General features: G+C 38.8%; 1 protein-coding gene across 3 annotated transcripts in view; it reads left to right on the top strand.

Annotated features, from left to right (window-relative positions):
• The window catches only part of CTNNA1 (catenin alpha 1), a 95,878-nt gene that overhangs the window by 68,618 nt on the left and 12,368 nt on the right, over positions 1 to 14,892 (top strand). For all 3 annotated transcript variants that reach the window (XM_061622460.1, XM_061622462.1, XM_061622461.1), the window contains 3 exons: positions 53 to 204; positions 9,793 to 9,903; positions 11,963 to 12,144. In XM_061622460.1, the coding sequence (XP_061478444.1) occupies positions 53 to 204; positions 9,793 to 9,903; positions 11,963 to 12,144 (445 nt within the window). The remainder of the gene's footprint in view (positions 1 to 52; positions 205 to 9,792; positions 9,904 to 11,962; positions 12,145 to 14,892) is intronic.

Raw genomic sequence — 14,892 nt, 5'->3', positions numbered from 1 at the left:
GTGCGCTGAGAGCCACAAATTATATTGGTCTTTTTCTCCCTGGATTCTTTAGTTATGCCACGTTTTACTGAACAAGTAGAAGCTGCTGTTGAAGCACTGAGTTCTGATCCTGCTCAACCAATGGATGAAAATGAATTTATTGATGCTTCACGATTGGTATATGATGGAATTCGTGACATCAGAAAAGCAGTACTGATGATCAGAGTGAGTGAGCCTGTATTTCCTTGGAGTAGCATTTTCTGGTTCTAAAACACATTTTTAATGAACTGCTGTACAATAACACAAAATGTGTGTATATAAAACATACACGTACATGCATGCCAAATTTTATACATTTATAACATAACCTTTCTTGGCAGCTCTCAAAACATACATAAAAATTAAAATACAAACAGTAAAAGCTATTAAACCAGAAACACATAACACAGATTTAATCTTAAATACAGCTTAGACTGTTTATTTCACCCATTACCTGTGGGTTGATACGGAATCCTTACTATATACGTAACATTTTTTATCATTTCCGAAACATTTTTGGATATTAAATGGTTTCAGAAGCCATTATCATGTTACAGTTAAAAGGCAAAGTTAAAGCATGTCATTTGTTCGCTGAAGTGTTTTTAGTTCATTCTTGCTTTCATAACTGACTACTATAGTGTGCTTTATGTGGGGCTGTCATTGACATTATTCAGAAGCTACAGCTGATACTGAATGTGGTGACCTATTTATCTGTTATAATTTATATTCTGCTTTTTAAGAATTGAAAGATAGTACTGACCATTGTTGCCCATGCTCTGGAAACCTCCCGGCTGAATTACTGTAATGCTATGTGGGGCTGCCCTTGAGGTTGGTCCAGAAGCTGCAGCTGGTGCAAAATGCACCAGCGAGACTGCTCACTGGGGTTGGGTATTGCCAGCATATCACCCTGCTGCTGAAAGAATTGCACTGGCTGCCCGTTAGCTACTGGGCTAAGTTCAAGGTGCTAGTTTTGGTGTATAATGTCCTATACAGCTTGGAACCAGGATACCTGAAAGATCATCTTACCCCTTATATACCCAGTCATTCACTGTGCTCTGCAGGTGAGGGCCTTAGTGATGTGGCACCTACCCTGTGGAATTCCCTCCCCTTAAATATTAGACAGGCACCATCTCTGTCTTTTCAGCACCTGTTGAAGACCTACTGATTTCTTTATAGAACAAGGCCTCTATGGTGTCATCTTTGTGCTAGGAAGATCTCTTTAAGAAAGGAATAATGTGACTTTTTCTTTTTTAGAAAAGTAACGGCTCTTTTCCAAAAGATTTTTAATTACTTAACAGAATTATAGTATAGGATAATACAGGTTTTCATCTAGTTCCCAATTCGTTTCCTCGAATTCTGTGCATGTGTTAACCATCTTAATTTACAAAAACTGCTTTGATACTTTTCAGTATCAAAGCTTTCGGATTGACAAAACAGAATAAAGCTGTCAAGGATGAGATGATAAAGCAGTTTTTAATAGGCTATTGTTTTTTTGGGGGGGGGGGAAACAAATCTAAGAAAAACCTGTACAGTTGAGATTATATCTATTGCTCCAGGAAGCAGATTCAAAAGACAACCTGTTTGCTGCTTTAGTTTTTCCAAATGCAAAACCTCAACCTTTAATGAATGAGTAGACTATTAAATTCAAGTGCCTCATTTTCTTGATCCTATGTTGAAAGGCTCTACTTATTGAAAGCTTCACATTTCAATCTAAAATGCAAACTAGAGGTAGAAAGCTTTCAAAGCAAGTACAAGAACAATGAATCACAAATCAGAAGTTTTAACTAATACCTTATGCTGATTAGACATTTAAATGTAAGCATGGTGCATTTGATTATGCACTTTGAATTGAGCTAATACATATTAAGAATGTAAAAGCTAGACTGAGAAACTTTTTCTATCTAACAGGGCTAAAAAAAAAAGGTGTCCCTGCACTTGTAGTGCGAGTCGTTTCTGACTCTTAGGGTGAGGTCTTGCGACGTTTACTAGGCAGACCATATATATTGGGTGGGATTGCCAGTTCTGTCAACATTAATAACAAAGAAAATTATTTATGTCTCTGCTAGTCCTCCACAGTGTCAACCAGACATAAAGCATCCATTCCCATGAAAAGAACTAAGAAAAAGGGGAGGACCAAGATTCAATGAAACATTTTATTCATCATGCTAAAATAAAACATTCCATAATCCATATTTTCTTCATTTTCTTCAATTTTTCCAATTTTGGGGGAGGGGGGAAACAAAAAAGGCTTCAGGAAAAAAAGGGGGGGAAATGTTTTTTCTGAATATTTCCGGTTTTTTCCTGAGCCTTCACATCTCTAAACAAAATTACAGGACAGCCCATGATAAACCTTTCATTTCTTCATGTATTGAACATTGAACTATGGATCTGGATGATGAACTGGACTACAAAATTACTGTGACCTGCTGTGACATTGCCACATCAACATAATTTACTTTCTAGAGCAGAAATTGTCATGTATTCTCACCTGAGATTGAGGATTGATTCACATAACTTTTTCCAACATGTTTTTTCAGATAGAAGCCTCCCATTCAATGCGCCTGTAATTCAGATAGAAATTATACTTTTTCCAAGAGTCGTGTCTGTAGTAGGGAGAGAAAAGTAACATGAGGCAAACCTGAAAATTAAAATATTGCACCATGTCTCAGCAGTAGTAGATTGTTCTATCAAAGCTTGCTTCATACCCATCCGCTCCTCTACTGCAAGTGTTCTGATTTCTAGACACACACATGAAAGCAGTTATACAGGCAAGCCAAGACAGAGAAAATAGATCTGTCTTCCTTTCTCACCTTCATCCTAATACAGGGGTAGCCAATATTTCCCTCCATATGTTTCTGGACTACAACTCCCATCAGCCATTGGTAATGCTGGATGGGGGTGATGGGAGTTGTAGTCCAACAGATTCTGGAGGATATGATGTTGGCTGCTCCTGCCCTAAACCCATCAAGGTTATGCAAAGAATTGCACTGGCTTCCCATTTGCTACCCGGCCAAGTTCAAGGTTCTAGTTTTGGTGTACAAAGCCCTATACAGCTTGGGACCAGGATATCTGAAAGACTGTCTTACTCCTTATATACCCAGTTGATCACTGCGCTCTGCAGGTGAGGGCCTCCTGCAGATACCATCTTATCAGGAGGTTCGTTCTGCACAATATAGGAAACGGACCTTTAGTGTGGCAGCATAAGAACATAAGAACATAAGAAGAGCCTGCTGGATCAGGCCAGTGGCCCATCTAGTCCAGCATCCTGTTCTCACAGTGGCCAACCAGGTGCCCGGGGGAAGCCCGCAAGCAGGACCCGAGTGCAAGAACACTCTCCCCTCCTGAGGCTTCCGGCAACTGGTTTTCAGAAGCATGCTGCCTCTGACTAGGGTGGCAGAGCACAGGCATCATGGCTAGTAGCCATTGATAGCCCTGTCCTCCATGAATTTGTCTAATCTTCTTTTAAAGCCATCCAAGCTGGTGGCCATTACTGCATCTTGTGGGAGCAAATTCCATAGTTTAACTATGCGCTGAGTAAAGAAGTACTTCCTTTTGTCTGTCCTGAATCTTCCAACATTCAGCTTCTTTGAATGTCCACGAGTTCTAGTATTATGAGAGAGGGAGAAGAACTTTTCTCTATCCACTTTCTCAATGCCATGCATAATTTTATACACTTCTATCATGTCTCCTCTGACCCGCCTTTTCTCTAAACTAAAAAGCCCCAAATGCTGCAACCTTTCCTCGTAAGGGAGTCGCTCCATCCCCTTGATCATTCTGGTTGCCCTCTTCTGAACCTTTTCCAACTCTATCATATCCTTTTTGAGATGAGGCGACCAGAACTGTACACAGTATTCCAAATGCGGCCGCACCATAGATTTATACAATGGCATTATGATATCGGCTGTTTTATTTTCAATACCTTTCCTAATTATCGCTAGCATGGAATTTGCCTTTTTCACAGCTGCCGCACACTGGGTTGACATTTTCATCGTGCTGTCCACTACAACCCCGAGGTCTCTCTCCTGGTCGGTCACCGCCAGTTCAGACCCCATGAGCGTATATGTGAAATTAAGATTTTTTTGCTCCAATATGCATAATTTTACACTTGTTTATATTGAATTGCATTTGCCATTTTTCTGCCCATTCACTCAGTTTGGAGAGGTCTTTTTGGAGCTCTTCGCAATCCCTTTTTGTTTTAACAACCCTGAACAATTTAGTGTCATCAGCAAACTTGGCCACTTGACTGCTCACTCCTAATTCTAGGTCATTAATGAACAAATTGAAAAGTACAGGTCCCAATACCGATCCTTGAGGGACTCCACTTTCTACAGCCCTCCATTGGGAGAACTGTCCATTTATTCCTACTCTCTGCTTTCTGCTTCTTAACCAATTTCTTATCCACAAGAGCTATCTTTTCGGCGCCTTTTGAAGACTTCTCTTTCAACAAGCCTTTTAGGTTGAGACCTATCCCAGTCTGCGTCTGTGTTTTTTAATAATGTTTTAGCCCTTTTTTAAGGTGTTTTTTAAAAAAATGTTTTTAACACTGTTTTCTTTCAGTGTATTTTAAGATCTGTTTTTAAGATGTTTTAAAGTGTTTTTAGCACTCTGTTTGCTGCCCTGGGCTCCTGCTGGGAGGAAGGGCGGGATACAAATTAAATAATAAATAAATAAAATAAGTGTGTATGTTCCTATTGCTGTTCCAGAGAAGCAAAATAACATGGTCTGGTGATTCATGGATCTTATCTATAGCAGCATCTTGGATCTCTGGTCAGATCACAGCAATAACGATCATTAATCCACATGGATAAATTCACACACAATTTCCTATACAGGAATTATTTCTGTATAGGACAGCAACTTGTATATGATGAGTGCATGTCTGCTTACTATTACACTTACAACCATTGGCAAGCTATAGCGAATTGCCACTTGAGATAGCATAGCTTGTAGATGCAGCAACTCATAATACTTTTTCTGTGTAGGGAAGCTATATACTTGCATAGAGCATTATAACATGTAAAGAAGTTTGCTGGGTTTTTCATGGGGTTGTTGCATGTGTGTGTTATGTGCCTTCAAGTTGATTATGACTTACGGTGACCCTATGAATCGGTGATCTCCAAGAGCATCTGTCATGAACCACCCTGTTCAGATCTTGTAAGTTCAGGTCTGTGGCTTCCTTCATGGAACAATCCATCTCTTGTTTGGCCTTCCTCTTTTTCTACTCCGTTATGTTTTCCCCAGCATTATTGTCTTTTCTAGTGAATCATGTCTTCTCATTATGTGTCCAAAATATGATAACCTCAGTTTCATCACTGTAGCTTCTAGTAATAGTTCTGGTTTAGTTTGTTCTAACACCCAATTATTTGTCTTTTTACGGACCATGGTATCTGCAAAGCTCTCCTCCAACACCACGTTTCAAACGAGATTATTTTCCTCTTACCCACTTTTTTCACTGTCCAACTTTCACATCTGTACATAGAGATTGGGAATACCATGGTCTGAATGATCCTGACTTTGGTGTTCAGCAATACATCTTTGCATTTGAGGACCTTTTCTAGTTCTCTCATAGCTGCCCTCCCCAGTCCTAGCCACCTTTGACAAGTTCAATGTCCTGATTGTCAACTTTAAAGTTGCATAAATCTTCCGATGTCACTACTTTAGTCTTCTTGATGTTCAGCTCTAGTCCTGCTTTTGTGCTTTCCTCTTTAACTTTCAACAGCATCCATTTCAAACCATTACTGGTTTCTGCTAGTAGTATGGTATTTTCTGCATAAATTAAATTATTAATATATCTCCCACCAGTTTTCACATCTCCTTCATCGTGGTCCAATTCCACTTTCTGTATGATACGTTCTGGATATAGATTAAACATATAGGGTGATAAAATACACCCCTGTCTCACACCCTTTCCAATTGGGAACCAGTCAGTTTCTCCATATTATATCCTTACAGCAGTCTCTTGTCCAGAGTATAGGTTGCACATCAGAACAATCAGATGCTGTGGCACCCCCATTTCTTTTAAAGTATTCCATATTTTTTATGATCTACACAGTCAAAGGCTTTGCTGTAATCTATAAAGCACAGGATGATTTTCTTCTGCAATTTCTTGGTCTGTTCTATTATTCAACATATGTTTGCATTATGATCTCTGGTACGTCTTCTATTTCTAAATCCATCTTGGACGTCTGGCATTTCTCACTCCATATATGGTAAGAGCCTTTGTTGTAGAATCTTGAGCATTACTTTACTTGCATAGGATATTAAGGCAATCGTTCGATAATTACTGAATTCCCTGGGATCCCCTTTCTTTGGAATTGTAATGTATATTGAACGCTTCTCGTCTGTGGGCCATTGGTTTCTTTTCCATATTTGTTGACAAATTTTTGGACAGATTCAGTCTCAGTAGCTTGTAGCAACTCTATTGGTATGCCATCTATTCCTGATGATTTGTTTCTTCCAATATTTTAAGTGCAGCTTTCACCTCGCATTCTAAAATTTCTAGTTCTTCATCATACGGTTCCTCCATGAATGAATCTGTCATCCTGTCATCTCTTTTATAGAGTTCTTCAGTGTATTGCTTCCATCTTCCTTTTATTTCATCTCGGTCAGTCAGTGTGTTCCCCTGTGGATAATTCAACATCCCTACTCTTGGTTTAAATTTCCCTTTCATTTCTCTAATCTTTTGGAATAGGGCTCTTGTTCTTCCCTTTTCGTTATCCTCTTCTATTTCTATGCAATAACTATTGTAATAGTTCTCTTTGTCCCTACGTACTAGTCGCTGTATAGTTGCATTTAGGGTTCTAACCATGTTTCTCTCTCCTTTTGCTTTTGCTTTCCTTGTCTCTTGAACCATTTGAAGAGTTTCTTCAGTCATCCATTGAGGTCTTTCTCTCTTTTTAACAAGAGGTATTGTCTTTTTGCATTCTTCCCTGCTGATATCTTTGACTTCACTCCATAGTTCTTCTGGTTCTCTGTCAATTAAGTTTAAAGCCTCAAATCTGTTCCTTATTTGATCTTTATATTCTTCTGGGATGTTATTTAAATTTTATTTTGCTATTATGATTGCTTTGTTCTTCTTCTTTAGCTTTACTCTGATTTTCGATATGACCAGTTCATGATCTGTACTGCAGTCGGCTCCCGGTCTTGTTTTCACAGAAAATTTTTTCCATCTTCTGCTACCAATTATATAATCAATTTTATTTCTATGTTGACTGTTTGATGTCCATGTGTAGAGTCGTCTTTTTGGTTCCTCAAAAAATATGTTTGCAAGAAACAAATAATTGATTCAAAGAATTCAATAAATCTTTCTCCTGCTTCATTTCTGTCTCCTAAGCCCCATTTCCCCACAATTCCTAGTTCTTCTCTGTTCCCTGCTTTTGCATGCCAGTCCCCCATGATTATCAACACATCTTGTTTTGGTGTGTGATCAATTTCTTCCTGTACTTCTGCATACAATCTCTCCAATTCCTCTTCTTCTGCACTTGCCTTTGGAGCATAGACATGGATGATGGTTATGTTAATAGATTTTCTGTTAAATCTCATTGATATCACTTGCTCAGACCTTGCATTATAGTTCCTAAATGCTCTTGCTACATCACTTCTCACTATTAAAGCAACCCTTTCTTTTAATTTCTCATTTCCTGCATAAAATATTTTGTAGTTGCCTGACTGAAAATGTCCCATTCCCGTCCATTTTAATTCACTCACGCCAAGTATTGTAATGTTGATAAGTTCCATTTCTTGATTGACAATTTCTAACTTTCCCTGGTTCATGCTTCTCACATTCCATGTTCCTGTTGTGTGCATCGTACAACTCAACTCTGGACTCTCCTTTCGCATCTGTGCGCATCAGCCTCTGGGCTTCCTTTCGGCTTTGACCCAGCTGCATCATTAGTCACAGCGCTACTCATAATTGTCCATTATTTATTTTATTTTTATTTATTTATTTGTTTCATTTATAAACCGCCCATAGCGAATGGCTCTCTGGGCGGTGTACAAAAGGTTAAAATACAAAATCACAATAAAATCAGCCTACAAACAATGAACACAAGCAGGAACAAAAGAAAAGGGAAATTTTTTTTTAAAATTATAACATAAACGCTTAAAATGCCTGGGAGCATAGCCAGGTCTTAACCTGGCGCCGGAAATCCCTAGTAGCTCGCTGAGTGCCTTCTGACCTGTGGGTCTCATCTTCCAGCACTATCTCGTGTTGCATTTTGGATAGTCTTATTTATAGGGTTTTCGTGGTTATTCCATAGGTAGAGGAAAACTCTGTACATGCAGAAGTTTACTACAACACATCTTGTATACCAGGTGTTAGCTTACTACAATAACAATGCAAAACCAAGCAAGGGATTCATTCTCTCTTTGAGTAATAAAAAAGCCTTGACTTCCCTCATTTGTCAGGGAGATTATATTTAGGCTGAGATGAAGCTAGTGTAACTTGTTGACAAAGCCATTAATACATTTAGGCTGCAATCCAATACACACTTACCTAGGAGTAAGTCCCATTGGACCAAAAGAGCTTACTTCTGAGTAGGCATGTATTGGATTGCAGCCTAAACACTTTCCTACTGCTAGCACTCTGATGGTAATTGGAAGAAAGGAACTAGTATGAATGAAATGTTTCATTTCATTTCATTTCATTTATTTCATTTTTAAACCGCCCATAGCGAATAGCTCTCTGGGCGGTGAACAAAACAAGATTAAAATACAATATTACAATAAAATTACAATAAAATCAGCAACAAGTTAAACGGAAAAAAAAATTAAATGAAACACATTGAACATTAAAATGCCTGGGAGTATAGCCAGGTCTTAACCTGGCGCCTAAAAGAAAGTACCGAAGGCGCCAGGCGTATCTCCACGGGTAGGCTGTTCCACAGTTCGGGGGCCACCACAGAAAAGGCCCTAGATCTAATAACAATCCTCCGGGCATCCTGATGAGTTGGTACCCAGAGGAGGGCCTTGGATATTGAACGAAGTGAACGGGTAGGTTCATAGCGGGAGAGGCGTTCCACAAGGTATTGTGGTCCCACACCGTGTAAGGCTTTATAGGTCAAAACCAGCACCAATGTTAGCTGCATTTTTCTGAACTTATGAAAAATAATATATTGGATTGATTTGTAACCTGTACTAGTAACACATTGAACTCTCTCTTCAAAATTATGATAAAGTGAATATGCTACAGACACAGCTATAATACCAAAGATCATTGAATTCACTGTAGTTGAATGTCTGCTGGCTCCATCCTTAAGACTCAGGTCAGATGATAACACAGCAAAGACAGATATGCTGTACCCAGAATAAATATCAAACTACCTAAACTTATGAGCCTGTTCTCTAAAGGTTTACATTATTCTGAATGGGAGATTTCTCATAGGTATTGTGAATCCTTTTCTAGTTGTCCTCAGCAAAAGATCTAGTAACTTGAGAGAGGCTTGCTCCTTCCACTTGGTATCTCTTAATGAAACAGATGGGCATAATGCTGTGCAGTTTAATATTGTGTATCCCAGATCAGTTGTCCACATGTTGTATCTATCTAAAATGTTTATGTTCAGTCTTTCCATCAAACTAGGATACCTTAAATGTTGTCATAAGAAGTAATTTTAGACACATGGTGGTGCCATTTCTAAATGCTTATCTGTAAGCTATGAAATATCATTCATGTTTAGTTTGAAAGCTTTTAAATTGCATTCCAAAATGAATCGCTCTAGAAAAGTTCATCCATTGAATTGCTCTTGAGTTTTTGTGCATTTTAATTTGTTTTCATAGACTCCTGAAGAATTGGATGATTCAGACTTCGAGACAGAAGATTTTGATGTCAGAAGCAGGACAAGTGTTCAGACCGAAGATGATCAACTTATTGCAGGCCAGAGTGCAAGAGTAAGAAAAACTATTTCAAATCTCACTGAAGATATCCAAAACCTTAGATTATACTTAAATCAAGAGATTAGCATTCCCTTTTTAATAAAATATTTTGTTTTAAGGACTAGAAGTATTTAGGTTTTTATTGTCTTACCCCTAGAACATTGTTTTCTGTCCATCTTCCTCCAACCATCTCCTTATTCCTTCTGTGTTACTTTGGGGAAGGAAAGAGAATTAAAATTTGAAATAAAATGTTGCCAGTGGAGCAGCATGTCTCAGTTGAGAGGATCCAAGTGTCCTATGTCAGTTCAGCTGCCCAGTTCCACCCCCTCATATGCATGTCTGTGTCCATCCTCACACACTCTGCTAGTGCCCTTTGCTATTTCTCCTCCGTGGTGTGTATCCTTTCCTCCTGCCATACCAGTTATTTCAAGCCTTAGGGTAATTTGGCCCAAAGATCATGGATGTCTGGCCCCCATCCTTTCAGCTATTCCAGTGAGTTCATAAACCTAACTTGAAACCCAGGAGTCTTGGGTATTTGCATAATGATTGCAGATCTGATAAATAATATTTATTATCTTACATTGATTATTTCTCACTCTTCTTCCCCCCCACCCTGACATTGTGTATTAGCATCACAGACCTAATACATAAAATAATCTAATCTGCATTATAAATCCCTTGATAGTCAGAGAAAGGAGAAGTTTGTTTTATATTCCACCTTTCCTCCAAGGAAGCGTACATGGCTCTTCCCACACCTTTTATCCTTTCAGTAACCCTGTAAGTTAGCCAAGGCTAAGATTTGGTGACTTGCACAGGGTCACCTGGTGAGATACTTGGCTAAGTGGGGATTTGAACCAGGGTCTCAGCACTCTGCTGTACCACACTGACTCTCCACTTATCAGAATATATCATGTATCAGAGTATTTTGTTTTGTTGCCTACCTGTTCTTCATTAGGAAGCATTTTAATAAAAATCTAGCCAAAACATGAATTGCTTCCTCTTGAGACCATTATATTTTGCTCCCTTTATTTCTTCTGAACTCTTTCCAGTTTTTCTTTGGCTTTCTTTTAAATGATGGGTACAAAAGCTAAACATGATGCTTCAATACCACAATTAACTGCTTGTCTTTAGCAGCCAAATAGCACTTCATATGTATGTATTATGATATCACACTTGGCAGATACTGTTTTGCTCATAAAGTTGTAGCAGACCAGAGGTAAATCTCGAGGTAAACCAAGCGCTGTTGATGATTTCTCATTTTTCTGTGTGTGAAAACTGCAAGAATAATTAAAGGACAAAATTTATAACAAAACAACAGATACTTAACTTTAAGTAGCTCTGCTCCTTGGAAGGCCTGCCAACACACCACTGGAAACTGCAGGTAGGCCATTTGCTTGCAAACAGGCTTGTGAAGAACCACAGCTTTTCAAGAAAGCACCTTAGATTGCCCTGTTACCATTTCCTAAAGCTGTGCAGTAGTTTGGCCTGCTGTAATTTGCTTTCACTTGGTGAAATAGTCCTTTAATTTTGTTGTAGACAGCGTGTGTTTAAATTTCCAAAATTCAACCTCAGATGAATCTGATAATTACATAAGGTGTAAGTCTTGCCTCAGAGCTTTGCTTCTGATTCTCTACACACCTTTGATTGATATTCAAGAGGTTGCTTTCAGCAATAAACATATGTTTAATGTCCAGCTGTCTACCTGAAAGTATATGAACTCTATACCAATGGTTCTATAGTAGTTTGAACTACCCGTTCATTGTTTGCTGTGAAGGCTATTGTACTCTACAAGAGAAAAAGAAAGTAAACTTCCTAAGGATGCTAGCAATTTTCTCCCAGCAGTGTTTCAGCCTTTTACCAACGGGCTTTCTTTCCACATAGTCTTTACTTCTACTGTTAGTAGATAATTCATATAATTGCAAGATTTGGATCAAGATGGAAAGAAATGTTCCTCTCATCCTTTCAATATAATTTAATCCTGCCCCATGAATTAGTTTGACTAGTGAAAATAACCTGGAAAGTAGGTGTGCCACTGAATGAAAATAATTACGTGTGAAACAATTCTTCTTTCCAGGCTATCATGGCTCAACTCCCTCAAGAGCAAAAAGCAAAAATTGCTGAACAAGTTGCCAGCTTCCAGGAAGAAAAGAGTAAATTAGATGCTGAGGTGTCCAAATGGGATGATAGTGGTAATGATATTATTGTTCTGGCAAAACAAATGTGCATGATTATGATGGAAATGACAGACTTTACCAGGTAAGGATTCTTCATGGGCATATCATCTAAATAAGCATTTTAGGGGCAATTTTGTTTCATATTCCTTGTTCTGTTAAATTATATTAGTTCCTAACTGCTATTTATATATTATGCTACTCTGACTGGTATTGTTTTTAATCTCTCCTCCAGTCCGTCTTGTCAGTAACTGTCCATTTTCATTTTCAACATGGCTTTGGCACTGACACCGCCTTGGTCAGATTGTGGGGTAGTGATTACTAGAAGAGGGGTAGGAGGAATGCAGCTGATTCTCCTGGATCTCTCAGCAGCTTTTGATGACATCAGCCATGGAATGTTCTAGAGAGCCTGTCCTGGTTGAGTGTGGATAACATTTCACTTTGGTGCTTCCACTCATACCTGGACACCCACTTCCAGAAGGTGGTGCTGGGGATGTCTCTGCTCAACTCTGTGTTAAACATCAGCGTAAAACCACTAAATGAAACCACTGAGGAGGTTGGAGTGTGCCGTGTCATCAATACGCAGACGACACCCAGTTCTACTTCTTGTTCATGTAACTTGGATGATGGAGGTGCTATATGAATGCCTGGCCATACTAACGGAATGCATGGAAGCCCAAAAGCTGAATCTGAATTCAGATAAGGTGGAGGTTCTGCTAGTGGGTAGTTTGTCTGCCCAGGTCAGTGGTGGTCAACCTGCTGGGGGAGATTGCACCCCCCCCCCAAAAAAAAGGACCAGTTTCGTCATGTGAGGCTGCTCATTGATCTCACTTTGTCTCTGGAGATGCAAGTGTCCTGTGGCATGGAATACTTTTTACCAAGTAAGACTCATCAGGGCAGAGAGCCTTACTTCAGTTATCCGTGCCTTGTTCATCTGCCATTTGGATTACTTGTTGTATCCAGTCAGTCAGTCAATCACTTTATTGCTTGGCCATAGGCCATTGCATAACAAACATCCACAAAGATTAAACAAATAAATTTAAAACAGTAAGGCGTTAAAATTGCAATACACGCATATTCAGTGAACAACAATAAAATCTAGCAACTGGTAGAGCTGTTCCTTTATATTCGCGGTAACTTACATGGCTGAGATTCCCTATAAGTAAGTTACCAAAGGTTGTCTCCTCGATAATACTTGTTTTATCCAATAAAGTCATCCTGTTAGTGCAGGGACTTTTGCCTGCACAACAGAACTCCCTCTCCCCGCATGCCCCCATCTGTTGTTGGGATTCACCCTACACTCTGGAGTAAATGGGGGGCACAAGGAGAGGAAGTCTCATTAAGCAGGTGGAAATCCTTGCGCTAATGGGGCAAATTTCTTGGATATCGCCCAGTGTGAGGTACATGGGGCTGCTTTTGAAAACAGTGAGAAACTTCAGTTGGTACAGAATATAGCTGGAAGAATACGAACTGGGACGGGGTATTATGAACATATTAAGCCAGTACCTTGTAATCTCCACTGACTCAGTTATGTTTCCAGGCCCAATCCAAGAACTTGTTTTGACCTTTAAAATCCTTCATGGCTTGATACCTCAGTATATGAAAGATTACCTCTTCCCGCATATATCTACCTAACCTTGAAATCATTGTCTTGCGGCCCTTCTCTGAGTGTCCACTCCGTGAAGAATGGTGGCTGGCTACGAGAGAGGGCCTTTTCAGTAGTGATCCTTTTAGTACCAGCCAAAGACCTTTCTATTGTCCCAGGTCTCTAAAACTACAAAGACGTTTCATACTGCCTTAGCTCTGTCAATTTTTATTTCTCTGACGTTTTCAACGTTTCTTCTTCTCTGTTCTTTGTTTAAAGTGGTCTTTTTTATTTTGTAATTGTGTTCTACTGGCTGTATTTTATTATATTTTTGTTTTTATTATCTTCTTGAAACTTTGTTTTTTAACTTCCTTTGATTCTGGTAAACTATCCAGATAACTTCCATACTAGGGCACTACATAAACTGTATGTATAAATAATAAGTGACTGTATAAACAAACGGTCTTCCCAGGACATACCTTACTGAACATAATTATAAATTTACAATGATTTAGAAATCCCACTTTTTCTGAAGATTAAATGTAGCTGCCTAAATTGATTCTATATGACGTATACATGCAGCTTCCAGGAAACTGCTTAGAAATTGTGCAGAAGCTTGAAACAAGTTTAGTCTGTATTCTGAAGCTCTAGGCCAAATGTGATTTGTTTTAGTATTGATTGCAAACGGTATGGCTTGAAATTTAAATATTAAGTAGAGGATTGATTTTTGCATTCTGCAGTAATTTAATCAGTCCTATCAAAACATAATTATCTGGCCATTGAAATTATCCAACTTTTGGTTTATTTTTATTACAAGTTATATGGTTCCAAAGAGCTACTATAGGAGTGCACAAGGGCTTGGGCATGCCCAATTTCTTTTTTACTCTGAACATCAGAGGTACAGATGTGTATGTAGACACATACATAGGCAAGCCACCACCACCAAACTGTAAAAGCCTCTCCTGTTCTGACAATGGGTTTCTTTGTGGTGATAAGGGGGTGCAAACCCAAAACCTTATTAGATATGCAAAACTGGTTGCACAGTTCTTTGTTTCCAGACTTTATGTAGAATTATACATAAGTATATGGCGAACCCTGTACATAGGTTTTATCCTTTTATATCTGAAATATACATTACATTGCAGGGAAATTGTTTTAAGACCATTGTTATATATTTTTTCAGTTTCATGAAGCTGTCTTCTTACAGGGTGTTTGAATCCACATTAGTGCAACCTAGTTAGAGTGACT

The sequence above is a fragment of the Rhineura floridana genome, chromosome 4 (assembly GCF_030035675.1).
Source record: "Rhineura floridana isolate rRhiFlo1 chromosome 4, rRhiFlo1.hap2, whole genome shotgun sequence".
Classification (NCBI taxonomy): domain Eukaryota; kingdom Metazoa; phylum Chordata; class Lepidosauria; order Squamata; family Rhineuridae; genus Rhineura; species Rhineura floridana.
This window is presented reverse-complemented; position numbering and strand designations above follow the sequence as displayed.